The following is a 27,524-nucleotide window of genomic DNA, read 5'->3' as shown; positions in this document are numbered from 1 at the left end:
TCACCCTCTTTGTTCATGGGAATGGAAATAATATCTACATATTTACAATTGCTTTTTGTTTGATATAAAATTTCAATTATTTATTTATATAGAAATAACAATGGTCCACCCCATCAATTTATTTCAACTGAACGGAACTATCATCGGCTCCACTGTGATGAGGGGATCTTACAAAATTGTACACGATTGCGATCTCACCATGAGGATCAATGATCTTCTTCATATCCAAGATTGGATTGGGAAATTGCATTTGAAGGAATTCACGCCGCTAATATGAGCAAAAATATCTGAAGAGTCAACCATTTCCTCTTCTTCTTTCACCGGCACCTATAGACATATAAAATTTTCAAAAGAGAACAAAAAAACGAAGGATGTAGTTTTCTTTTAGTCACAGGAAAAAAGAATCTCTTCATCCATGAGATCTAATCTTCTAATTGGATCGAGAGAAAGAGTAGGTCAAACCTACCTTCAACAATAGGGGGTGGGAGGCATTATTCACTATTCTATGACACCAAAACACCATGGATGAAGAGATTCCTTTTCAGCTTCGGCAAAGAATACTTTCGTCAAATGGGAAGATCATATATGGACAAGTATTAGAAGAGATTTTTAACTTATAAGCTAATAGAGAGAACAGATGGAATGGTCAATTTTAAGCATAGCTATATAATGAGCGAGACCTGGAGTACTTCACATGTATAGCCATGTAATGAATTCTCTAAGAAGCCGCAAGACAGTTTTTTTTTAGGTCTTAAGACTCCTATAGCAAGTGGTTGTGCAACCGAGTTGGGGCTAGATTATTTAAAAGGCCAGCCCAACCCTAGGCCCCTTAAGCTCAATCTAGTCCCAGCTGAGCGCCAAGTCGGTCTGGGATATGGCATAATGCAATGCATGCGTGGTTTTACTGGCTCGATCTAATCCGGTATGGCCATATTGATCATGATTGGGCTGGGTTGGGCTGAGTTAACCCTGATTGATCCTTCCAATCCCTACTTGAGTCATTTTAGAATTAGACCAAGCTAGATTTTCCTTTTTTTTACCAGATGTGTGATACTATGGGAAAAAGAACACTCTCAGTCCAGTGTAGCCTATGCCCAAACACAAGTAGGTATGGAAAGACCACACTACCGCAGACTCTGTGTGCCCACATGTTGGTGTCGCCTACACCAAATTGGTAGGTGTCACTGCTAGGCTGCATGGTCCCTACATCAACACCTAGGCCAATGAAAGCATGTGCTTGGCATCAACAGGGGTGAAATTTTCAGGATTCACAGGAGGTGGGGCTATCATTTCACCAACCTCCCCCCGCCCTCTATGTCTGGCATAGGCACCACGCATCCTAGTAGAGATCTCTTTCCCTTATATTTTACAATTTATATGTACAGGACCAGGTCAGCCCGAGGCTTCACCCAGCCCAGAACTGAAAATTTCAATCCTAATCCTATTGGGCTCAAGGCGGGGTCAGGCTCACCGGATCAAACTTTCACCCCTAATAGGCTAATGGCAACCCTGGGTACCATAGAACTCTTCATAAGATTTCAGCTATGGTTCAAAATTTTTGCTTGTTAGTTTATGATGTAGGGAACGGAGTCTTACCTCTTCATCGTCTTCGTCTTCATGAGTGCTGTAACTGGTTCTCGCTGCCTCTCCGAACTCATCATTCTTGGCAAATCTTCCTCTAACACGAGGCCGACTATCGGCAAGAGTCTTCCGGCATGCATACTGCAGATTCACTTGTCATTAGATGGATCTAAATGAGTACATGAAACTTCATTGAAAGTACTGTGTGTGTGTGTGTGTGTGAGAGAGAGAGAGAGAGAGAGAGAGAGAGAGACCTTGATCTTCTTACTGAAATTCCTCTCATTTCTCTTCTTCATGTACCTATGGATCTTCTCCTTCCTTTCTTCAACTGAGAGTTTTCCAACCTTGTAGGTGGATTCTTCCAAATTGGAGATTTCTGATGTTAGAGTAGAACTCCCACCACCATTCACCAGTTGGGATCTTTCATTATTAAGGGCCTTTTGAATGGACAAAAAAATATATATATATTAATTACAAATCACTACTTCTTGATTAAGTAGTACTAGTGATCCTTTGGCTTAGATATATATACCTGTATATCACCAGGGTTGTAAACTTGTTGATGAATTGAATCAGAACCATAAACTCCGCAATTATCACCTTGAAAATCCAACTCTTGTGGCTGCAAATCAGAGCCCATAAGAATATTTCCACCAAAAACTAGTTCTGATGATGGATCAGCTAGTATTGTTGTGCTCAAATTCCCAGGCAAGAAAGGTCCTAAATTAGTTGGATCAAGGAAAGAACATGAAGGAGAAGACGGGACCTCCAAACGAACATAAGAAGGTAATGAGGAAGATAAGCAATTATGATCATCATCTTCAAAAACAGATTGTATTAATGGAGGAGGTCCTTTGTTGAGAGAGACAACTGGGTCATCAGGAGAGTATGTTGAGAACCCCACATTACCCATATCCCCTATTAAGGGAATTTGGCATTGCAGTGAAGAGAGATCAAATAACTGATTTTGTTGAGTTGCTAACAATGGAGGCATATTCGAAAATGTCGATTGTGGAGAAAAATCTATCGAAGCCGAGATATTATTATTATCATTCTCATCTTGAAAATCAAAGATGATGGAGAGATTGTTGGTGTTATTGCTGTTATTGTTGTTGCTGTTGTTATTGGACTTTCCTATATCTGAAGGGAATGAAGAGAAAGAGAGATTGGTAGTGTAAGAGTTCTCTTCAAAGCAGCAGTTTGAGCAGGAAGAGACCTCAGAGTTTTGTAGAGTCTGATCAGGGAAAAATTCTTGATCACAAAATTCAATATTATCCTTATCCTGCAAACACATTTAAATAGCCTAGTTTAAGAATCATTAAAGGTCTACTATCACATGGAAGGTTTAAACAATTAATCTTAGAACAAAGAATATTAGAATATGTTCTTTAAAAAGCATCATATCATCACTTAAAAGCATGCCCTTTTTTCTTTATTCACTCAGTCCTAAAAAACAAGAATCAAGACCAGACATAGAGTCCAAACAGGACTAGATGAAGAATAGATATCCATTATGATCATCTATGAAGTTGGTCATAATTTCAGTCAAAGGTGATATGAAGAGTTATAGGGAAGCTTGGTACAAGGTTCCAAAGCTCTATTAATCTGTCATTACAGTGCCTACTTTTATAATTTCACATTTTGTCATCAATGATTAGAAGCATCAAAATAGAATAAAGCCTTTAAGACTTACACCCTTCCCCCCTCCCAACCTCAAAAAGAATGAAATTCTTGTTTAGGAGGCACTCTACTTGGCGCCTACTAATTAATTGGGTTGTTCAAATTCAAATATTAGTTAGTGTTCTCTAAGTGTCACCATGCCTAGTGAAGTATAATGTTTCACTACTTACCGTTTGACAGTACATGGATTAATCCATATGATAGAAGACCCCACATATATCTCAAAAACTAAGTTTTAGTTCAAATTAAGCAAGTAATGTTGCTCAAATTCTGATGCAAAATTTTATTAGAATTACCAAAGTGCCATCAAATGGAAATGAATATAAAATACAAAATAGCATCTTTTGAAATATTAGTTACTTCCTCTATTCATTTTAAGCTGAAATTGTACCAAAGACTTCACCAAAAAAAAGAAGTAATTGTACCAATGAGATACTTACATGGTCCTCTGCCACATGGCAGATAGTGAAGCATTAATATACTTCATGAGACATAGTGATGAGAAAGAAAACCCTAATTGTTATATAACTCAATGAGTAAACTTTAATTTTAGTCTTGGGCGTCCTGTCCAATCTGCTACAAACCATCAAGTTAAACTTGTTTAGTCAAGTGGAACAAAAACTCTTTTTTCTGATGTTTCTCTAATATGTTAATGGGAGAAGTTTTCCTTCACCACTCCTTCCTAGGATTCATAAACCCTTATAGGGTTTTAGAACCTTCCCAAAATACCCCTAATATACCCCGCGTACATCTGAGGCCCGTTTGGTGAACGAATTTCCATTCACTATGGCCTTAGGGAAACTCGATCTTATGTTAATTATCTCATTGACAACTTTAACCGTTAATCCATTGATGTGAAAATTGAGTCATGACTCATAAATTACCCGAGTTTACTTAACTCGGTGGTCTACTTAGTTTGAAGTTAGTCTAGTTTCCACAGTTTGAATAGGTCCAAATATAAAAGGATGTTGCATGGGCTTAAAAGTAGTTGAGATGGATGTCTAAACAAGGGAATAAACTCAATACAAAGTAGTACAAATTAGATATTTCGTGCAGGTTGAAGGCTCTAAAAGGACATAGAAAGTGTGAAAAAGGATATGGATTGAAGTGGAGAGAAGATATCAAGAATAGTGCTAACAAAAGTTATATCTTTAGATAAACTAGAATGGTGGAATAAGGTTTCTTAAACGAATCCAAATAGGTGAGAATGAAGAAAAGCTTTTGATGATGACAATAACGGTAGTGACGACCATGAGTATTATTGGGAGATAGGGTGATCACTTCTTGTGATCAGTGAGACCGATCTAGCTAACATGTGGTGGCCAGAGATTGGACCACAATCAGGCAACCCGATTTGGAGGAAAATTTTATTCGTCAAAGTAGTGAAGATGTGACTTAAGTGTTCATGTCACAAACCATTACATCTTTCCATGCAATTCCAATCACAAATGGAGGATGAGGTACCTTGCCTTTCAAATGTAAAATTTTTGACCCATGAAAACTCCTTTAGTACATATGCGGAGAAAGATAAAAATCAATATCTACCTTATTAACTAAGTGGGTAAAGATAGTTTTCAATTAGGCAATTAGAAGGAAAACCTAAATTATTGAATAACTTAAAATTAATATACAATATCTTTTTGTCACATTTTATTGGCATGCTACCTATACTACTTGATCAGAGAACCCTCTCCATTTTCTTTAGTATATCCTCACACAGGTAACATAAAAAGGCACAAATTCTCTTAGGTACAATGGTTTGATTCTTACATATTTTTTTCTGAAAACACATGTCAAGAGGGTAAAGACGCGTCCAACACACCATGTGAAATTTTTAGAAAGTTAGGAACCTACTAGTAACAATGATCAATGCAATAGCAAAGAAAGGAATTTGATGTTATGTGTTTGTTCTTGTTAAGCAAATATTAATCCTCAAAATTAAACCTAAAGAAAATCTTGGAATGTAAAGGCTTTTTAATATAAGTCCCTAAATAAAACATGTGCAATGCTTTGGAGATCTTTAGTGATACAATTTAATTAGAGGTTCAAAATGGAAAAATTGAAGGAGAAGCTTTAAAAGTCATCTAGTCTACAACAATCAAATTGGAGTACATGAAAGAAAGCTTCCTTCATGGGTTCTATGAATGGATCTTTCATGATATTTATCAAGGAAAATTAAGATTAGACAGTATAAGTGCGATGATAGTGCCCTTAGAGAATGACAAACTAACTCCTAGGCAACTAAACTTTAATGGATAAGCTTGGGACTTACATGGGTTTTGGAATCTGACATGTTCTAAGCAAATGCCAAAAGACTTAAACAAGTATGACTATGTGAGTGAGAATTATTTCCGGAGTTTCAAATAGGAAAAAGGCTGTGTACACTGCCAGTGTACCGTAAGTTAACACCCCCTCTCTCTCTACCCCCTTTGAAATTATCCCTTATCCCTTTTGTATGATATCCCATCCCACACCGCCCTATTGGTGTCACCCACTAGTTTACCAGTGTTCTTATTCCTCTCCCTTTGGAATATTGTCTTGTGAAACATGGGACATATGAAAATCATTGGAATATTATCTTGTGAAACATGGGCACATATGAAGGTCAAGGATTCCAGGATAGCTTAGTTCCATTAGATACTGCTTGTTTCTGTACAAGTTGATGAATCCTATCTAAAAAAAAAAAAAAATCTAAAAAAAGCTCTTCTCTTTTTGGAGATTGTGTCCTATGAGGATCAAAGAGAATTGAAATGCTTTTCCCATAGTTCTTGTTCTAATCAAGCTAGCCTACACAGTACTTGATCAGCTCCAAATGCATTTGCTAGAATTTGCATTTTAGGAGCAATTATCAATGAATTTGATAAAATGTTCGTTCGTTTTACACAGGAAATGAGTAAATCAAACATATTTTTCTTAAAAGGTAAAAAGAACTCTGTGAGGGAGCGTGGCACCTATGCTAAACATAGAAGAGCTAAATGACTACCCCACCTCATGAAAAGTGAAAATACCACTCCTATTGATGCTTCTATATGTGTTCTCATTGGTTTTCATGCATGCACATGAACCACACTCCTCTTAAAAAACACTTCCCCTTATTAAAATATATGGACATTCCAGACAAGTTTAGATCAACAACAGAAAATTAAAGGAAAATCATGTAAATTAGTATTAAAAAAAAAAAAAAAAACCAAAGAGCTGAAGCTGATTTCACGTTAAACAAATTCAAGGACTTGTTTGGTTTTGCATGCACACACCAAGGAGAGGGAGTGGAGGCCTAAAAAAAATAAAAGAATTGCACCAAGAAAGCAGCTCTATTTTTTCTTCTTTCTTAAACAAGGAAAAAATTAAACAAACTTGAGAGGTTTGGGAGATTACGCTAGGAAGGCGTTGCTCTGGTGGATGAATCATATCCTGTAACATCTTCTTCTTCGTCTTCGTCGTAAACCTTAATTAAACGACCAGGATTCACAAAAACTTCAAACACTGAGATCAATTCCTATAAGAAGTAGTTCAAGAACATGGATGGTGATGTGCTTGTCATATGATGCTCTAACCTAAGCTCCAATTCCCTGGCTCAAACCAAAATAAGAGAAGATAAGAAACTCCATTAGAGAAGCAAGAAGAAGGATATATCAGACACAGATGAAGAAGAAGAAGAAGAGACTCAGGGAATATGGAGGTTATATTTTTTTTTTCCTTTTTCCTTTTTTCTTTTTTTGAAATAATTTTTTTTTTGGACGTTAGCGAAGAAAATGGAGGGCTTTGGTATTTATATAGAAGTTATGATTAACGTACTTGGCCTCATGAGGTGATTCCGACCTTAACGGGGGACCGCTGAGTTTCCTCTTAGCCAGCTTGGCCTGAACTATACACACCCACCGTGTGCTTGACACGTGTCTTGTAGTCCTATGTGGCATCTTGCTTACTTGTCAACTTACACCCACTGTGTCTAATCCTGTTGGTTTTGTTAAGCCTTCAACTGTCCACAAGAAAATGTATTGACCAAGCCAAATGCACTGCTACTCATGGACAAGGATAAATTGGAATCACCAAAATAGCCCCCTTAAATATGTATTTGGACCTTCAGAGTCCCACAATCTGCAAAACCAAATGCTGTTGATTGGTCATGAGCGATGGAATTGGTTCGACATGGTTCAAACTAAGGGTGTCAGTCGGTGGGTTCAGTCTTGATTAATTCGGTCACGCTGAATTGGTTTTGGGATGAGAATGGTAGAATCTGAAACCAAACCAATAAGAAAGGGTTTGGTTTCGGTCAGTTTCAGCCCGATTTGCATTTGGTTTATTTTGATTCTCTTTTATTGGGTTACTATCGGTTTGATATCGAGTTTGATCTGGTTAAGATTCGGCTTGCCATGCAAAATACATAATAATGGGAGAAAAAACATGTTTTTATGGTTTTTGAATTGGTATATGTTTAATATCGATTTGGGTTCGGTTTATTTTGATTACCTTTTATTTGGTTGTTATCAATTTGATATCAAGTTCAGTCTGGTTTAGATTCGATTTGCCATGCATATAATAATAATAAGAAAAAAAACAATTTTTTTTTTGGTTTTAGGGTTGTTATAGGTTTAGTATCAACTTGTGTTCGACTTTGATCCAATTTCCCATGTTCAGTGTCATTTTCGATTGATTCAGTGCAATCCAATTTTCAACTGATTCTATAATAACCCAAATCAAAGTCAGCACAATAAGAAATCAATTCGTTTTGATTTAGGTTTTTCGTCGTTTTGACCGGACCGATTTAGGGTTTGGCACCCCTAATTCAATCACACTTTTTTTTTTTTTGGTAAAAAATTTCAATCACACTTTGAGATAGTCAAATATGGTTTAAGAAATATACATGAAGCTTCATTTAAAAGAAAGGAAAAGAAGAAGAACACAACTATCTAAAAGTCTCAAGAGCCCCGCCTTTGTTTCCAAACTGCTCTTAAAGGAAGGCCTAACTCCATGGCCCAACTTCATCTGTATCTTTTCAAAAAGCACCAACTTCCCTTGTACCTAAAACTTAATGCCATTAGTAGCCATGGCGTGATGACTCTCCAACATGGATTGCCAACTCCTTTCAGATCTGTTCATGAATCATCACTATCACTGCTGCAAAGTCCCCAATGCTGACGCGACACATGGGCTCTTACACCATTGATAAAGAATGACTAATTTCCCTCCATGGTTGCACTTAGCTTTGATGATTTGAAACTCTTGTTTGCCCCAATTATGGTCAAAGTTAATCTTATTGGAATTTTTTTTTTAGTTTAATTAAATTATATACATTATTCGCTTCTACATGGCTATATTCTTTCCCAAACTGGAAAATTTTGGAAACATTAAGAAGATTTGGTGTTTGATTGTGTTTGAAAAAAAAAAAAATCATCTTGCTTTACAAAGTTAAATGGATTATTATCTAGAGTAGCTCAAATTTGATTGAAATTTATTCTAGGCATTGAGGAGATGAAAGGAATAGTGATATTTCTCTATGAACCTTCCCCACATGGTGGCATGCATAAGCGTGTAGGAATCAAGGATGAGTGGATAGATGTGTTCTAATTATTATAAGGGAGAAAAGAATGTTACACGGTCATACATTCATGCGCCCAAACACAGGGGTGGCAAAATTATGTTATAGAGTAGTGCAAATTTATTGAAACTTATTCCAAGCACTGAGGAGATGAAAGGAATAGTGATCTTTCAGTATGAACCTTCCCCACATGGTGGAATGCATTGAATGGATATGAATCAATGATGAATAGATGTGTTCCAATTATTTGAAAGTATTTGAAAGCTAGATAAGACCATCCGATTGAACCACACAACTCAACACCCATATACACCCGTGCATGTTTATAGTATTTAACTATTGTTGTGCAAAGACAACTACTTGCGTGCGAAGTTGGTTGGTACCCTACCAATAGAGAACAAACCTCCCAAGAGGTCACATGTTTCACTATCCTATTGTCATCGTGTGATTCAAGGCAACCCCACTCTCTTTCTATAGTAGTTATAGTTTAAAGTCCCATGAGACATTATAACTTGATATGTGAACGAGGGACTTACAGTATTCCAATTCATAAAATTTGGGGCCTATCTTCACATACCACATTACATATTTTTTTAGCCAACTGGATATATTTACCCATACTAAATATGTGTTCATTTCAAATATTTACATCCATTAACTATATAGGAAAAAGATCAAGACAATGAGAGTGGGGATTCCTTCACATGCCCTCTCATATAATGACCAAAGGGCCCACACTGACACACTCTCTCATATATACTCTTCTTATTTGGTTGAATAAACCGTCTTTACGCTTACCCTCTAACATTTGATAGAATAAGATGAGTAAATAGGTAAACAAACATATATTGCCAGCTCTAATCCTACCTAGATGAAGAAGGAAAGAGGATGAAACCCCATTATTTGGTAGCCAAGGAGAGTTAAACTCGTGGACTCACAATTATTGATTTTTTCGAATTAAGCTACACCTTGGAGTATTGATTGCCTTAAAGCTCAAGAATAACTCACTGGCAATGGTGACATTGGATTCCAAGTTAAAATACATACATGTCTAGAAAGATGAATGCTTTGCTCCGGTAATAGAATTCTAAGTTGTAATTTTATGTAGTTGTGCACCCCCAAAAGGGGAGGAACCATGTTGTTAAACATTGATGTCGATGTGATTCACATTAGTGTCAGTTAATTTGACACTTGTTCTGGTAATGTAGTCAAGAACGATAAATAGTAACGGATATAGTTATTGACTACCCTTAATTATCAAATAGTTTATAGTTTTACGTTTTTGCCCTTTTAGTAGACACATTTTTTTCAATGAAGGTAAATCTTGTCATTTCATATGTGTACTAAAAACAAGTGAAAAAATTGATAGTTTTTAATAAAACCATAACAATAAGTCACTCTCTTTTTTTTTTTTTGCTAACGACGGGTATCTAGGCCTTTGGCTTGACTAGTCCCACGGGCCCATACTGACCCCACAACTGGATTGCGTCATATCGGAGTTGAATGAGAACCATTCAACTTTCATCGAAAGCAATGAAGAGCACACCCCCGTGTGAGTGGCCCAAGGTATGCCTAATGGGAGTCGAACTTAAGACGTTTGAGGCGATAAGTCACTCTCAAATTATCTTGAAAACCCTATTTTATCACGACTTAGATAATTTTAATTTATAGATAAAACTAGGGGTGTCAATCGGTTGGTCCGGGCCGATCTCGGTTGAGCCTAATCGGGCCTGGCGGTGTGCAATCCTTGCATCGTGAACACCCGTTTACTTAAACGGTCCTAGTTTTGGGGGGTATGATATGGTTTGTAATCGGACTGGTTGGTGTCTGATTTTAATCGGGCTATCTTAAATGGGTCTTATACGAGTCTTAAACGGGTTATGGACCTATGTAATTCTAAACCGGCTCTAAACATGCCTATCCTAAAATCCTTTTTTAGGCGGATTAAACTATTGGCTTTAAAACTAATGGATGATAACATTCACAATTCCGAAACCATATCCAAGGGAATCATGTCTATAAAATGTAATCTAAATTACAATAATTACACTCTTTTTAACAATTAAATGATTCAAGAACATTACATACCTGTAATTGTATTTTTGATTCACTGGTATACAATGAAAGAAAAAACTTACTTTCATTATTCACCTTACAATCTACAACAATATTCCACATTCCCCATTCAATTTAAGAAGGGCAGCTGTCTTACCCTCCACTATCACAGTACCACCTTATCACACTTGTTGTCTGTCACCACTTCCTCAACCCCTGTCAAGATCAATTAACCAATACTTTTAGAGAGAGAGAGAGAGAGAGAGAGAGAGAGAGAGAGAGAGAGAGAGAGAGAGAGAGTAATAGGGGAGGAGACCTTCAAATCCTAATGCATGTAAACTTTGAGGACGATCTCTTGAGGCTCTTCTGCCTTCTTCTCATCCTGTTCTTTCTTTTTCTCTGCTTCTGTGCATCCTTCCTCTTTCTTCTCCTCTTCCTTCTTTTCCTCTTCTTTGTTTTCCTGTCAACCATATAGGATAGTGATCCATCAAGTTACAGCTGAACCAAACAAACACCAAAACCCAAATTATTCTAAGAATCAGTAATGAAAGGAAATTTCTACACAGAAAACTGCACTTACTTCACCAATTTCCACCCAGATAGGAAGCAGGTATAAGCATACTGGGGGGTGAGGGAACTGCAAAAAAGTCATTCCTTCCTCAACAAAAAAGAAAAAAAAAAGTCCAATTGCTCTCTCTAGAGATTAAAAAAGCCCGACTACATTGTCTAGCTTTAAATTGCAGGTCTGGATTATACTTGCAAACTTATCAACCAGCAAGCATATATGAACATATAAGAAGGAATGTTGCTTAATTTAGTTTCATAAGCCCAAGACATAATCCTGTGTTGAAATTTAAAAACCAAGACAACATTCAAAAAAAAAAAAAAATTACCATCAAACTAATCCCACTTCTGATTTCCCATCAAATATTTGTCACTTATAAAATTGCTTCATTCTATTGTGAATAATCAATTATATCAGTAATTGGATGCATTTACAATCATATCCAAAACAGGGGAAGCAATAAAAACCTGTGAACTATTTAACAAATGTTCAAATCGAGTAACAAGAGCACATAAGCAGAATACAAAGTGTAAAGCCTAATAACCAACAAAAAGATCAAGAAAATACCTTATATCAGAACCAGTAATGGCTTCTTTGATATTATCAGAACCAGAGAGAGTCTGAGACAGTAAAAAAAAAAAAAAATTCCTTATATGAGAACTAGCAATGGCTTCTTTGATTTTATCAGAATCAGAGAGAGTAAAAAAAAAAAAACCAACCTTACCTATTACGAAGGAAACCAAAGTCTGAAAATTTGAGGAAGATGAGAGCTTGAGAGATTAAGATTTAAGATTACATTATCGAATCTTTGATCTTTGAGGCTGAGGATGAAGAAGACTAGAGGGAAGAGGGCACCGGCTAACAGCGGCGACTAGAGGGAAGAGGGCACCGGCTAATAGCGGCGACTAGAGGGAAGCAGCTACCAGCGGCATGCGGCGACTAGAGCGAAGTCTGAAGAGGGAAGCGGCTCCTTGTGACTTCCAGACTCCAGTAGTTCTTTGGGCAATTAGGCCTTTTAGGGTTTTTTTCCATAAGCATTTATCATTTAGTCCTTTATATTTCCCTTCTCACATTTCATATTTTGTAGGATTAGTGGTAAAATAGTTATTTACTATTTAGGCATTTTTCTAAAGGGGATTGGGTCGGTCGGGCTAATTGAGTCGATTCTAACGGGCTTCTTAAGTAAATTGGGCCAGTTGGGCGCCCGATGGGCTAATAGTCTGCACTGTGAACACCCGTTTAATAAACGGGCTGGTTCAGGTTGGGCCTTAAGCAAGTTGGGTTCAATCGGACCTACCGGTGCGAGCTCAGGATTGACACCCCTAAGGCAAATAAAAAAAATATTTTGAACTCTAAATACACCTATAGAGGTGTCATTTAGACAATCCCGATAAATGAAGTAGAAGGATTGTGGCACTAGAGAAGATCACGAAATATTTGGGCTATCATCATGCTAGAAGGCGAAATAGAGTTGGAGGGTAAGGCAATAAGGTAAAACAACATGCAAAGCTACAAAAAAAGAGTTTGTCATGTCATTTGATAGCTATTGTGCGACCATCCGTGGGTTGCCTAGATGGTTAGGAAGAATTGGGGATTGTGAAGATAGGTGCATAATCCTTGGTTATATTTCCATATGTGCTGGCTCGAACACCTTGGTTAACAAAAAAAAAAAAAGATAACCATTGTGCTCATGTTCAAGAGCTAACATTTTCCTTTTTGTCCTTTGTGGGGGTGAAGGCCACACATGCAAGAAAGAACAAGTTTCATGCATTCCCACAATGAGAATAACTAACCCTGTGTCAAAATCCAAACACAATTTAATGAGTGAAATTTTAAAGACATATTTTGTAACTTGGTAAATTCTGTTTAAGCTAAACTTGACACGTGACTTGGGGACCTTAAGGTTTATCTATCCATAAATTTAGATCCCATTTAATTTGTCATGCCCTAATACGGCAGACATGTAGGCCAGGTTGAATAGGCTCTCAACATGGCATGTCACCCCATAAAATATATGAAAAAGCTAAGGTTGCGTGATTGAGCTAAGGTACATTGTTGTGATCCGACCATTTTCTTTTTTGAAAAGAAGGTAGATGCTAATAATTTATCAACTTTAGAGCTACAATTAAACAAAAGAACTCTAAAGCCACAATGTGCTGAATATCTTTGCTAGAAGTAGCTAATAACAAATTTGCCTTTTCCCTCAAGGTTACAGTGATATGATTTTCTAGTCAGTGGGTGTCAATTAGGATGAGTCCCACCCGATTCCACCTTTTTGTAGCTAGGATCAGAATCACTTAATTATCTATTAGAATTAATACCAATTAATAATGGATGATGCACTTTTTATTCTTAATCGATTCAAAGATCAAAACCCTAATTCTTTTTTTTGGTAGCATCAGAACCCTAGTTCTAATTTTTTATTTTTTTTAATCCATATATTACCCATATACACAAGATAGAATTAGACAAATATAAAATATAAAAAAGCCCATAGAATCAATGACCCATTTTAACATGAGTATTCACCCCTATTTCTGGGCGCAAAACGTAAACACCCATATATAAAAGTGCATGCCGTTACATCAAACAGAGGGTATGGTGGTCATTTCACACCCTATTTCTGGGCGCAAGGGGTTCACTTTAAACGGAAAACACGTCAAATCCAAATGACTTAACGCAGAAATAATTGGTCTGATCAGTTCCAGTTTTGAACGGTCTGTTCTGGCCGATTCCCAGTCCGGTCCGGTCCCAAGAATCCAACACATTTGCTTCTGCGATTAAATGACGAAAACACCCATTAGAAAGCCCAAATGGTCTCAAGTGCCATCAGTGTGTGCTTGAACCTAAGAAACACATCCCACCTCTGTAAGGTAAAGCCCTCGTTTGAAGCCGATCCAAAGGGGGAGGGAGTCTCAATTTCTCTTCTCTTCCGCCTCCAATAGTTCCTCCACTGGAACTCCCGAAACCCATTTTCACCTCAGTCTCCTCTCACCCAGACCAGAGTATCGTCACCTACTAGTCGAAGAACTGCGAAGGAGACATCGCGATAAACCCTAGCTGTCATTACAATGTTCTGTTCAAGTATTTCTCTCTTTCTCTCTCTCTTTACTATCTTCATTGTTTCTTCTTTTCGGTTTCTACTTTGCGATTGTAGTTTGATCTGTGTTCTTTTTCTACTTTGCTTGTGTAGTCTCCGGCGTAGTGCCGGAAGAGCCGGCGGTTTCCAGGAAATCCGGACTACTCTATGAAAAGAGGTTGATTGAGAGACATATAGCGGTGCGTAATCTTTTTCTCTTCCAGGTTCTTTTGATTGTGTTTGATTTTATCCTTCAGTAATGTAAGCATGGAAGGGTTTTATTGGACTGTTGTTTTCAGTGTTTGCTTCTATTGAAGGAACACTGCTTTTGATGTGTGTGTTTGATTTTTATTTTTGGGCTTTTATTAGGACTATGGGAAATGTCCTGTGACTGGAGATCCGCTCACTATGGATGACATTGTTTTATTGAAAACCAGTGAGGTAAGTTTAGTCGAACTAAACGATTCCCTGACTCTCTTTCTGTTGTTTATTGCAATTTTTTTTCCTGTTCTAATTGCTTTTCTCATGACACGCAGATAGTGAAGCCCAGGTCTTCACAGGCAGCTAGTATCCCAGGACTTCTAGGAATTTTCCAAAATGTATGTGTTGCTTATCTATTTTCATTTTATTGGTTTTGTGGGCACTTAATTTTATTTAACATTTTGTTTATGTTTATATGGAGCACTAAATTGATTTATCTATTTCATTTTGTTATTTGGAATTCGACTGCATTTCTTTCCTGTGAAGAATTTCTCTTAATTTTTTTCTGAAATTGATATTAAACGTACTCGTGCGCCCTGTTTATGCCTTTCTTGAGCTAAGCAAGATGTGTGCAAATTGTTGAACTCTTTATACCTTTCTTGAGCTACTCAAGATGAGTGTAAACTCTTGAAAGTTTAATTCACCATTCATTTTGTTTTTTTTTGGGATAGGTATGCCACCGTTGCATATTCTCTTTAGACTTGAAACTCACACTTAAGCTGTGTATTCCTCCATTGAACGCAGATTAAAATTTTGATGTCCAACAATGCTCCATTCCGTTTGGAATATATAAATGTTCCATTCAACATTAGAGTAAATTATGTACTGGGACACATTTAACAATCATTATACTGAAATTGACAAGCAGCAAAAATATGAAAAACAAGATCAATTGCAAGTAGTATCGATGCAAGACAACTAACATAACTTGTGGATATTGGCCCCACTAAAATGGAATGCGTGCGAGGATTAAGATTTCGGTTTCGATTGGGATTTTAACCCTGGTCAAAATTGAAATATGCTACCTAAACAGAGAAAATATACCACAAAAATGGAAACATTGAAAACCCTTCAATATTCATGCTGTTTCATTTCGACAAGTATCAAAACTGAAATATTTGTCAAAATTTCAGTATTTCGACAGAAATTTTGAATTATGGATGCAGACGAAAACCAGAATAACCAAGAATGATGGCACAACTAGAAATCAAAGTCTAATTACTTAAAGTCAGGACTTAATATATTAAAACCTGAGGAAAGAAATCTGGATGGGAAAAAAGGGGATAGTGCGTCAGAATCTGATAAAGTTATAAATAAATGCAGCAGCACTTAATTAATGTGAAATCAGTAAGGTAAGTGTTAACTAAGGAAGAGTGATGTAGATACAGCTGCACTTATTTGGTTGGACCAGCATGACCGACTGTGGAAGCCAAGGGCCAAGAAGAACCAGTCCAGTCCAGATCTTTGGTCCAACAAGGGTTGGTAGTAGTTTAGTTAATAGTACGTCTTTTATTTTATCATACTTGTTTTGGGATAGGATACGTAAGGTAAGTAAGAGTCAATTTCAGTTTTGGAGTCTAAGTAGGAGTCAGTTTCAGTGTTAGAGTCTAAGTAGGAGAGTTATTTTAATTTCTTTTAAATACTTTCATAAACTCAATGTTTGAGATTATAGTAAATTTTATTTAGAATTAGTTAATTCGTGTGTTTTGTGATTCCCCTTCCCCTTCTTTGTGCGATTTCCCTTCTTCCCTAAGGCTACCCCATCAAAGAGGATTTATCAGTGTTTGCTCGCAAAGAATTGATAAACCAACAAATATCGAATTCTCTGATAAAACCCCAAAACTGGTTGAAGGTAACCAAAATATTACCCAAAGAATTCCCAAAATCCCAAACAAAACAAATGGTTAGATTGGAAGAAAGCGGGAAGGACAGAAAATAAAACTTGGGAGGACAAAAAAAGGGCAAGTTAGAGAAACTTGAATATCTTTGGATCAAAAACATAGATGGGCTTTAAGTTCAGATAATCAGATCGATGGAAGGTTAGGTAGGAGGAGTAAACCCACCAAGTTGGGGCTCAGTCAGAGGGTTAAAGCTACTGTTACTGCACTAACTACTTGAAGACAAAATTGAAAGGGAAACCAGAAGCGCAAGCTGTTGTACTTGGGTAGAACTGATAGTAGGTGCTGATCAACTGGCTGTTTTCTTTATCCCCTAGGTACTGAAGGGCTGCTTGGAGGTATTCAGAGGGAGTACAGTAAACTGGCTGTTTCCTTTTCATTTCCTTTATGGAAGTTGTGTGCAATCTTGGTTGCTATCTGTAGAGTATAAATTATGGATGTTCAGAGTCACTTTTTTTTTTTTTTTGGGGATATAATTGTAAATGCCCTCTTCCCCCCCCCCCCAAAAAAAAATTCCCTCTAGTCTACAGTGGCTATTCTATTGTTGACCACATTGCCTTCCCTATTGCTATTGTCTACAAACCCTCTTACTTTGTTGATCAGTCAACTTCTATCCATTTTTCTTTCTTTGCTTTGAAAGAGGGAGCTCACCATATTTGCTAGGAAGTGATTCTTTCTCCGGAGTTACGTCCAGTACGAACAGTCTCATGCTTGATTCAAATATACCATCCTTGGACACTACTGTAAGTGATAGAGCAGCCTTTGAGGCAAGATCAGAACAAGGAACCTTTAGGCGGCAATTGAGTCCTTATGTCTTCTTTCTTTTAGAAATCGGTCACTTTGCTCCCCTTTCCTTACCTTACTACTTTCCGATCCGAGCCTACTCTTGCTTATAAATATCTCTTCCTATCCTTACTTACAACTATTCCCTATCCCTAGAAAGTCTATTAATGACAGGGGGCATTGTGGTAAGCTTATTAACATCTACTACTTGATTTGTTGAATGGACAAAGACTGATCATTGATGGATGGATATTATTCTAATTATTATTATTGTTATTATTAGTGTTGGGGGGGGGGGTTTACTAATTGTCACAAACAATTGTTAGTGACAAAATTATTCATGGAAACTTTCCCCGCAACAAACATGTTTGGTTCCATATGATAGAGGACTCTACACCCATATGATTGGTCGAGTAGCGGTCCCAATGGGGAATTGTCTTGAGAGTATGTCCAAAATTACAAGAAGTAAGAAGAATGCCATTGGATTCCTATTGTTATGAATTGACATTCATGTGATTCTATACTGCCTTGAATTCACCTTTAAAGTGGTTTTTATGGTCTGAAATTTGTTGAGTGACGGATTTATTATCCTTTAGCATGTGGACCCACCCTCATTTATTATTTCTGCCACATGGCAGGGAAGTGTGACCCTTTTTTTTCCTTTCTAAATGTCAGTAACAGTCCCCCCCCCCCCCCACAACACATTTTTTTTCCTGAAAAATGATTCTGATCATTATTGTTTTTTTCCTAACAGGAGTGGGATGGCTTGATGTTATCTACTTTTGCGTTGGAGCAGCAGCTTCATATGGCAAGGCAAGAACTGAGTCATGCTCTGTACCAGGTACTGTCCATTGGCAGATATATACACTAAACTTAGGACTTTGGTCTATCATATTCTGCTCGATGCTAGATATTTCTTGTGACTGCCATTTCATTCTTCTTTTTTAGTACCAGATGAAATATTTCTCCCAAGTTTTGTAGTTGTTTATATGGTGTTTTTATTTTGGCACAAGTAGCATATGTTATTCATCTTGTCTCATTATTGTGCATAAAATTTGGGATGATGGAGAGCATGCTCTTAATCTGAGGATTATGATCAGCTGGGTTTGTAAGATCCTGAGCATTATTCCATTGTTTCTCCAAGGAGCAGAAGGCAAAAGTATATTTCATGTATAACAATAACTTGAGGTGTTTTTTTTATTACTTTAGCTCTTGTTTGGGGTCTATGGTAATGCAGTGAATTACTTCTATTATTGGCCTGCTGAAGCCCCTTATGCTTTCTTTATCTTTTTACTCTGTTGTCCTGTTGCCTGTTGCCTGTTGCCTGTTGCCTGTTGCCTGTTGATGGAAAATGAGTTGTGACCACACTGATTATTCTGTTATGTTTTGACAGCATGATGCTGCTTGCCGTGTCATAGCAAGACTGAAGAAAGAAAGGGATGAGGCAAGATCGTTGTTGTCTTTGGCAGAAAGACAGATTCCGATTTCAGCATCTGCTCCTGTGACAGCAAATGCTTCGGCTCTTAGCAATGGGAAAAGAGGTTCTTGCTTTGCATGCATCTGAATTATTCTAATTGCACTTAAATCTTTGATATCTTAATGTGTTTCATGCTCTCTTCCCTTCTTCCCAAACACAAACTTTGCTACTTTTTTTTTTCTTCAAAATTTTTATTTTTGCATGCATGCTTGCAGCGGCTGAGGATGAGGAGCTTGGCCCTGGGGGAAAGAGAATTCGTCCTGGTATTTCATCTGGTATCATTGGTGAGCTGACTGACTGCAACAGTGCACTCTCACAAGAGCGGAAAAAGCGGCAGGTATTTATTGTTTTGATGGGTAGAGGGTTTGTATTTAACAGTAGTAGATGAGGAAGGATTTTTAACCATTGTTTTGGGCATGGACTTCAGATCTTATCACCTTATGAAGATGGCATATTTAAAAGAGGCAGCCATTGTTTGTACTGCCGTAAGATGCTCTCTTGACACCCAAAAAGAGGGGAGGCGTGGAGCTACTTTGATGTGTTTTGAAAGTTTTGTTTTAAAATAGAGTTAGGCTCCATCTTGTTACGAAGTGAAGGGGATTGAAATTAAATGAAAAAGGAAAATAGAAAGTTTTGGAATAAGGATTGTATAACTAACTTAAAATATTTCAAAATATGGAAATTTAACTTTTCATGGTGATTCCTTAGCCCTATCATATTTTCCTATTCAAGTCCATGGGTTTTGGTTGAAATTGAAGTGCATTTTTAATTACTATATTTAGAAAGCTTTTGAGTTAGTTATAGAATCATTGCAGGTAATGTAATGACTAGAAAAGTTCCCATTTCATTTTTTGATCCAATTTGATTTTCCTTCACCTAGATTTGGGGAACAGGATTGGATCTGCCATATCATCCGAGTTGACTTGCCGACCCCATTTGATGAATAGCTTGATATGTTGGTCTGTAGCTGCATGAATTTAGACTAAGTCATCCGAATAATGACTTGAGTTGTCTTGGGATTGTATTGGGATCAGAGGTGGCCAATCCGATCCGAGTCCAAGCCCTAAATCCTCATTCCTTTTTCCTTTTCTATATTACTGGAAAATTAGTCTCCTTTTGTACTGCCCTTCAATAGTCAGAGTGGAGTAAGCGGTGGTCACTTTTAAACTTATTCCTGTGATTTATTGCTAATGAAGTATAATAATTGAAGTAAGGTATTTTTTACTTATAGTTTTTGGACATTCTTAACTGTATATGATTGTCTTTCATTGCAGATTCCTCCAACGCTGGCACCCATTGATGCACTGGAGGGGTACACTCAGCTCTCCAGTCATCCCCTCCACAAAACTAGCAAGCCGGGCATACTATCTATTGATATTCATCCCTCTAAGGTATGAGTTTATACCATCCATCATATTTGTTCAATAGTAGTGCATAGGAATGTGAAAGAGTGGATTTGAAGCGAATGTGGTACTATCCGACTTTGAATATGTGTATTGTAGGAGATATCAATTCAGCATTTACTGGATATTGCAAAACCATTATCGAATTCAAATTCGTATAACAACACAGATGTCTGAATAATATCCAATTTTAATTATTAACTCCAATATAAAACAGTCTCTCATCTTTCTCTCCAACTTTTTTGGTCGTCTTCTCTGTTTCGTATATGGCATTAACACAAGGATCCCAGAATCCAAATAGACTGACCAACATTCAGAAAATGAATTAACAAAACCATAGAGACTATTGAAACTACGTTTGAGAAAGAAAATGTTGAAGCTTTGTTAGATGACAGAGGAAAATAGAGATGGAGCAAACTGTCCCTTAGATGGAATGCAAAAATAAAGAAAAGAAGATGGGCTACCGCCAAAAGAAAACTCAAACACACAGGTAGATGATCTAAACACGACCTGAACTAATCCAAAGGAGAATGTTATTCCCAGCTTAGGGCCCTCTAAGTTATGTGATATGTACCAGCCTGCGGCAAGGACATTCCTTTTTAACATCATGGGTCTTGATACTCTTGATTGTGCCAATAGTGCTCCCCCTAATAGTCGTCACAATGTCTGGGCATTGGGGTGGGGGGGGGGCCTGGATCATAGTGACACTGACTAGGCGACCAAGACACCCGACGACACCGTAGAAACTATACTCCCCCAGTTAAAACTTGCCGAGGTACTCTCAGAATCATCATTGACAAAGCAGTTCTACTCGAAATCTGAAAATTTAGATTTTGGAACTTGGATGCAAGCAGGCTCAATGATCAAATCTGTGATTGGATCTAAGATTAAGGCAGCATTTGTGTTGCTAAGGGAAGAAATCGGACTGATGGAAGGGGAGGGAAAGTAGATGAGATTGATCTACTTGGGTGGAAGAAGAAGAGAAGAGAAGAAATCGAGTATGGGATATCAATCCTGTATGCACTACTCAACAGTGCCAAAATCTCTTTAAAAAAACTTATTTTTTTACTCAAATCATCTCTAATTGATGTATTACATATATAATGTCTTTTTAAAATCCCTAAATTGACTCTTAAAAGGATTCTTAGTAAGTCTTAACACACTTGATAAATAAAGAAACTGAAAACCGAATTATTTCTAATTATCAAATATCCTAGTCTAAACCAAATACCAAACTACTAAATCCCGTGTGCTAGCTTTATCTCCACTATATTGGCTTATAAATTAGGCCCATTACAATAAAGCCTCCAAAAAATAAAAGGCCCAACCTGTATAATATAACTACGCAAATGTCAATTTCAGCCCATTGGACTGGCACCCGCACCTTTTGGGCCTTCCAAGCCTGTGCGTCCATACGGGTTTAATGTCTAATGCAACTGCATCAGCTCATCTTCCTGAAAACAATTTCTTCACATCATGGTAGGGTTGAAAGAGTTAGGGATAAGGTTTATGGCTGAACTTGAAAGTGCACATTGAAGGGTAGGAACAAATTGTGGATTAAGGCTGATGGTTGAAAGGAGTTGGGATATAGTTTTAGCTTCTATTAGAAATATAATCATGCTCTTCTTCTCTTTTCTCACTTACCTCACTAAAACTACTAGTTATACTAAGATTCACAGAGGATTAGGCTAACCTGTTAGAGTTTATATTAGCAGTGCATATACCCTTCTGTCTGAATTTGTGTTCTATATCCAATTCTTCAAATATATGTAGCATTAAACTGATTCAAATGCAGATCAAATGCGTATTTTTTACTATCCATTTGGATATCTAGTCGGGCATGTTAGTACCTGTGTTTCGCAATCTTAGCAACACTTTTGCCTGTCTATGTAGATTAGGGATTCTAGATGCGTAAATAGGTTAAAAGTAGGTTAGTACATTATTAAATTTCTCTGTATCAGTGTAGCTATTTCTACAAACATTGAAACTAGTAGTCGAGAGAAAATATTGGCAATCTAACTTGCCTTTTTTAATTGTTTCATTATCTTTGTTTGGTGTGGCAAGTACTTTTCTGTTCGCCTTCGTTGCACAAGATTCGTCAATATTGTTTCCTTGGCTTGCTAACAGGACGTGATTGCTACTGGTGGTGTTGACACCAATGCTGTTATATTTGACCATGCATCTGGTCAGATCTTGTCTACACTTAGTGGGCATTCTAAGAAGGTGTTGTTTCTCATCTTGGTTTAATTGCTTGCGTTTGTCTTCCAATCACAATCACTTGCTTGACAAGGCTTATTTTCTTTTATAGGTTACCAGTGTCAAGTTTGTACCTCGGGATGAACTATTTATTACTGGTTCAGCTGATAAAGTAAGCTTTAAGCAAATTCGAACATTACTAGTAGCTATCATTTATTCCTCTTCTGTTAGTTTTCTTTGTTCTCATTGTAGGAAATACATCTGTTTATTGGAGTTTAATTAAGTTAGCTTGCACTGCATTGTGAAAGAGATGTGACCTCCAGAGTGAATTGTATTCCCCTGATGTTCTTTTTCTTTGTTTTCCTCATCCATCATTCCACACCTTGCACATATTGTTGTTGAGTCGTCATTCTGGAATTGCTGCCACAGTGATATGCTTTTTCCTCATAAAAAGAGTTTTAGTTGATAACTTGATATGTTGCATGAGTTGATCAAGCCAACTGTTTGTGAAAAGATATATTCTGCTTTTTAGACAGAAACTCAGTAACATGGAAATTTATATACGAACGCGCTCTGCTGCTTCTTCCTTTTATCTAGTTGAACAAGTATGTGGTAGATGGCCTTAGAGCCTATGGAGAGATTGAGGAAAACTTGGGTTTCATATCTAGTTTCCCATCTCATTACTTATCTGTGGCTATCTGATATTCTGATTCATTATATTCATTTCCAGTTCAGTTATTGCAATATCTAAATCTAAGTATGCAATCACTACCACCTCCTTGTAACACTGTTAACTTCAATCAGCAATTTGGCAATGAATAATGTAAAGAGATTTATTAGGGGAGTGGTTGAGGGTTCCTCCGGACCATTGGAGATAGGGATTCTATGCCTCTCAGGATAGAATCTTAATTTTTTAAGTCTTAGATAGTTAGATGGGCATACCATTTTGAAACTTGTGACAGTGGGAGACCTTATCTGAAGAGGGGGGATGGCTCAAGGGTTCCCAAATATTTGATCATTCAGTAACAAACTTCCCTGCAAAAGTTTGAATATAATTAGAAACAGAAGGAAGAAGATAACTTCCTATGGTTAGATTACTTCCAATGGTAATGTTCTGTACATCATTATGAATTTAAGTGCAATCGCTTCACAGTTCACAGATCCTTCTACACCCTCGGCAAAACTACTGCTTTTTAAGTAAATATCCTGTATTAGTATGATTCTTGTGAGTTTTTTTTTGTCAGATATGCTAGATCTTATTTTCGTTGGAAAGATACCTGTATTACCTTCGGTATCCAGCCAAAATGGGCAAACTTTGACCCTGAAAAGTCAGCTTCAAGAAAAGTGATAGAATTAGTACCTATTGGGCCATATAGGAGTAAAGTAAATAAGAACACAGAAGGTAACTAAAAATTGATGACCCAAAACTAGCCTGTTAATACCAAATTTGACTAGCCTCAAGTTTACCTACTTAAAATACTGAAGAATGCTTGGTTTGGTCTAAATTGGGGAAGTCTTTTTCTTATTCTTTTTTAATACAGTGAAAAATGACAGTTTGGGAGAACTCATCCAGCTGCGTACCTTTTTACCCTTTTGATGTTGTGTGTATGTGATGGTTAGTAAAAACACCCATCATGGCCTTTAGATGTCAGTTCCTTTATATAAATATTGCTCTATGTCATAGTAGTTGTGATAGATGGTTAATAGACATATATTAAGACATCTAAATGTTTTCTTTGTCTTACCACTCAAAATCCGTCAAGCCTCCTTGAGGACAAGGTTTTAAGATAAACTTGAGGCGGAGATGGACACAAGAAACAAATGGCCATCTTTTTTGGAAATGGAGTTGATACAGATAAATCATGAAATGGGCTTATTTTATTAGAAATAAGTCTCAGGTTGGGTTATATATGTGTTGGTCCTATAGTCCAATGGGGTTTTTTTCCTCTCTCTCTCTTTTTTTTTTATTTTTTGTAATTGGCTACTTCAATGGGCTTATAATATGGGTAGAGGCTAGACATTCAGGATTAATTGGTCAAGTGTATTACTTAATTTTAATTGTTATTAAATGTTTTAGTTGTATAGGTCCAATCCTGTTTTGAGTCAGTTTCCTAGCCAATTTATGTTTCCTAATTAGTTAAGGATTGGGTTAGGCCTTGATTTTTTTCAGTTTGTTTTTGAGTTTTCTATATAAGTTTGTAAGGGGGTCCAGCATTGTACACCTATTTTGATTAATGAAAAGCTTTGTCTTTACTGCTCTTCTTGAAGAATTTTGTGTTTGATCAATGCTGGTTGGTGTTCGATCCTTCCAACCACCTTGCGTTGTGAAGCCCATGTGTTTTTCTCTTGATATTATTTCTGTTTGTCCATCTTCTTCTCCATTATTCAAGTAAGTGAATAAGTGCTCTGAATTTTCTGAAATTCATAGTCTGATTTGGAATTCATATGTACATCCTTTTAAAATGAATTTCAAATTAGGGAACATGGCCATCAGGTCATCCTTAAATTTTAAGAAGTTGTTCTTAAACCTAAAGGAAGCCTTCGGCCAGATTTTGACCAAGATCAGACCTGCTGATCTGGACTTATACTGAAGTTCCTATTATGCCCTTATCTCTTTAATTGAAGTTCTGTCGTCTGATTATTGAATCGATATGCTGGTTCTATTGGTCTATTGTTGCTGATAATTTGATATTTATGTCATGTGGTAAGAATCAATTCCTATTTTCTGAGTCCTATGTTGAGTGGTGAATTTACTGATGTACCCATCTTCTGGTGCTACTAAGATTGACTCAATTTCTGATCCAGCCCTTGGATCAAGTTAGCAAGTGTTCTACCCCTTGTTTGCTGAACTTGACGTGAGTTTAGAGAGAGCTCTTGATTTTAGTTTGTCATTTCTCCCTAATCTGGCCTTCTGTCCTCTGAGATTTGATTCTGTTTGATACTGTTCTGATTATTTAATTACAATATTAAATTAGGAGTGAATTATTGTGACAGGTTTCTAGGTTGTGTCCCCACCAAAGATCCTCCTAGAATCTAATATTTTTCCAATGCCCGATCTCTACATGCCTGCATTGAAATAAGTTTGCAAAAATAGAATGATAAAAAGCTGTGAGGAATTGGGACATCCATTTATGTTTCAACATCGTGAAAGATATCCAACCATTCGAGAGACAGAAATGGAAAACAAATTTCAAAAACAAAAAAGGGAAAGAAAATATGTGTGTATATATATATAGAGATCGAGATTGAGAGAATATGTTTAATGCATTGTTTGAAATTTCAACACGAAACAAAATGGCATGCAAATTGAGGGGTTTCCAGTGTTCCAATTTTTCACCGAATGGACCATATTTTGGTGCCAGTGTGATAGTGTATCTCTGTTTCGGTGCCATTTCGATAATATATATCAGTTTCAACCAGGATCGGAATCCCAGTAGAAACCGAAATCTTGAACCTTGTTTTAATGGTATGTACATGTATGGACTCATAAAGAATGTTTATATCTATTGGATAGATGGATGGATAGTATAATCATGTAAGACACATTCTAATGATTAATAATATAGGGAAATTCCCTTGAACAATAAATTAGAAAAAAAATCAGTTTTGACCTGTAAGGGGTTGTACAATGAGAATGGTCCTTGAAATCCATATGCTACCCTTTGATTTTTTTTCGGATATAATTTTTTGGGAGTGTTTCTAGTTTCTTTACTATTCTTGAGTTCTTGAACATATTCAAACAATATATTGAGAGGTTAGAAAGGTTTGGTTTCATCAAAAATAAAACCCCCACCCCCATATTAATAGTAGAAGATGTTGCTTAATGTTTAGTGATTAATCTATACAGTTAAATGTATTCTTTTCAGAAATCTCTAATTCTATTTTCTTTTTTAGTCTCGACCACTATTTGATTCATTTCTTCACTGCATTGCAGACAGTACGGCTATGGCAAGGATCCGAAGATGGAAACTACAATTGCCAGCACATCTTGAAGGATCATAGTGCTGAGGTTGAACTTTTTCTCCCTCAAAGCCATGTTCGATACTTTAATAGTTGTTCAAGCAAAGATTGCCATATGGTTGTAGCATACAAAATCATCAATTCAACCTCTTAAACTAAACCGGGTGTTGGACTGTTATGGTTTGGAGGCTGGCGGCGGCTTTACAGAATCAAATATTTAAGTATTTATAAGATACATTTTATTAGGCTCTGCTCCTTTTTGTCTTGTTTGGTTTGAAGAGGTTGGGTTTCCATGAATCTTTTTCGTGTTTGGTTGTATGACCAACTTTTTTCCATTCAATAACCTTATATTGCTTATAAAAAGAACGCAGGAAATAGGGGTGCAGGGAATCAGGGAGTGGAGAAGGGGTAACACCGCTGGTGTAAGGGTCATTTTTCCTAAAATATTATAAAAGTATGACTAATAATGTGCCTGTAGAATTGTAGGACTACTGCTTTCAGTTGTTAATATCCCTCCTGTTGCCATAGAATTTAATTAACTACTGCTGTCTGTTGAGAGCAAACTGTGGCTTCTAATAATGTTAATACTGAATAACACAATGGCTGTATATTCCTAATTTTTCACAGGAAAGTGTTTCAAGCAAGAGTAATGTCAACATTTGTAGAAAAGGGAAAAGCAAAAATTTGGTTTTTTCCCCTGTTTAATTTATCATTAATGCCCCCTGGGAATTTTGTTCTTAATTTTTGATATTCTACCCTCATCATCAACGAAGGATGCTCAAGTAATTGTTAGTACTCTGGATTTATTTGCGGAAGATCTGTTTTGGAGCTCACTGTAAACTAAACTTTGCATTTTCCCTTCTTCAAGCTATTTGACTCTCAGCAATCTATAAAGTTGAACATAATTACTCATGTTTCTGCCAGGTGCAAGCTGTCACAGTCCATGCCACCAACAGTTACTTTGTGACTGCTTCTCTCGACAATACATGGTGCTTTTATGATCTTTCTTCTGGATTATGCCTCACTCAGGTTTGCTGTCCCCCCCCC

The 27,524-nt window shown here is 36.9% G+C and overlaps 2 protein-coding genes and 1 long non-coding RNA gene across 3 annotated transcripts in view; 1 reads left to right on the top strand and 2 right to left on the bottom strand.

The window, feature by feature from the left end:
* Positions 1–58: 58 nt before the first annotated feature.
* LOC122072614 lies at positions 59–6,980 on the bottom strand. The gene is made up of 5 exons (XM_042636979.1): positions 6,637–6,980; positions 2,114–2,863; positions 1,836–2,018; positions 1,597–1,722; positions 59–327 (listed from the first exon to the last, which is right to left on the bottom strand). The coding sequence occupies exons 1-5, from the start codon at positions 6,679–6,681 to the stop codon at positions 220–222; spliced, it is 1,212 nt and encodes a 403-aa protein (XP_042492913.1). The 5' UTR covers positions 6,682–6,980; the 3' UTR covers positions 59–219.
* A 3,818-nt stretch (positions 6,981–10,798) lies between these two features.
* LOC122074795 lies at positions 10,799–12,434 on the bottom strand. Its single transcript, XR_006139046.1, has 5 exons — positions 12,145–12,434; positions 11,988–12,040; positions 11,436–11,492; positions 11,172–11,315; positions 10,799–11,071 (listed from the first exon to the last, which is right to left on the bottom strand). It is a non-coding gene; the product is annotated as an uncharacterized LOC122074795 (long non-coding RNA).
* A 1,820-nt stretch (positions 12,435–14,254) lies between these two features.
* LOC122074636 (pre-mRNA-processing factor 19-like) overlaps positions 14,255–27,524 on the top strand; it is a 15,457-nt gene continuing 2,187 nt past the window's right edge. Inside the window, exons 1-12 of the mRNA XM_042639551.1 lie at positions 14,255–14,504; positions 14,614–14,699; positions 14,869–14,940; positions 15,036–15,098; positions 18,196–18,282; positions 18,835–18,982; positions 19,134–19,255; positions 20,193–20,309; positions 22,449–22,544; positions 22,630–22,689; positions 26,452–26,526; positions 27,402–27,506. Of these exons, the coding sequence (XP_042495485.1) occupies positions 14,492–14,504; positions 14,614–14,699; positions 14,869–14,940; positions 15,036–15,098; positions 18,196–18,282; positions 18,835–18,982; positions 19,134–19,255; positions 20,193–20,309; positions 22,449–22,544; positions 22,630–22,689; positions 26,452–26,526; positions 27,402–27,506 (1,044 nt within the window). The 5' untranslated portion in view covers positions 14,255–14,491. The remainder of the gene's footprint in view (positions 14,505–14,613; positions 14,700–14,868; positions 14,941–15,035; positions 15,099–18,195; positions 18,283–18,834; positions 18,983–19,133; positions 19,256–20,192; positions 20,310–22,448; positions 22,545–22,629; positions 22,690–26,451; positions 26,527–27,401; positions 27,507–27,524) is intronic.

The sequence above is a fragment of the Macadamia integrifolia genome, chromosome 3 (assembly GCF_013358625.1).
Source record: "Macadamia integrifolia cultivar HAES 741 chromosome 3, SCU_Mint_v3, whole genome shotgun sequence".
Classification (NCBI taxonomy): domain Eukaryota; kingdom Viridiplantae; phylum Streptophyta; class Magnoliopsida; order Proteales; family Proteaceae; genus Macadamia; species Macadamia integrifolia.
The sequence above is the reverse complement of the archived record's forward strand: the minus strand, read 5'-3'. Positions and strand labels throughout refer to the sequence as shown.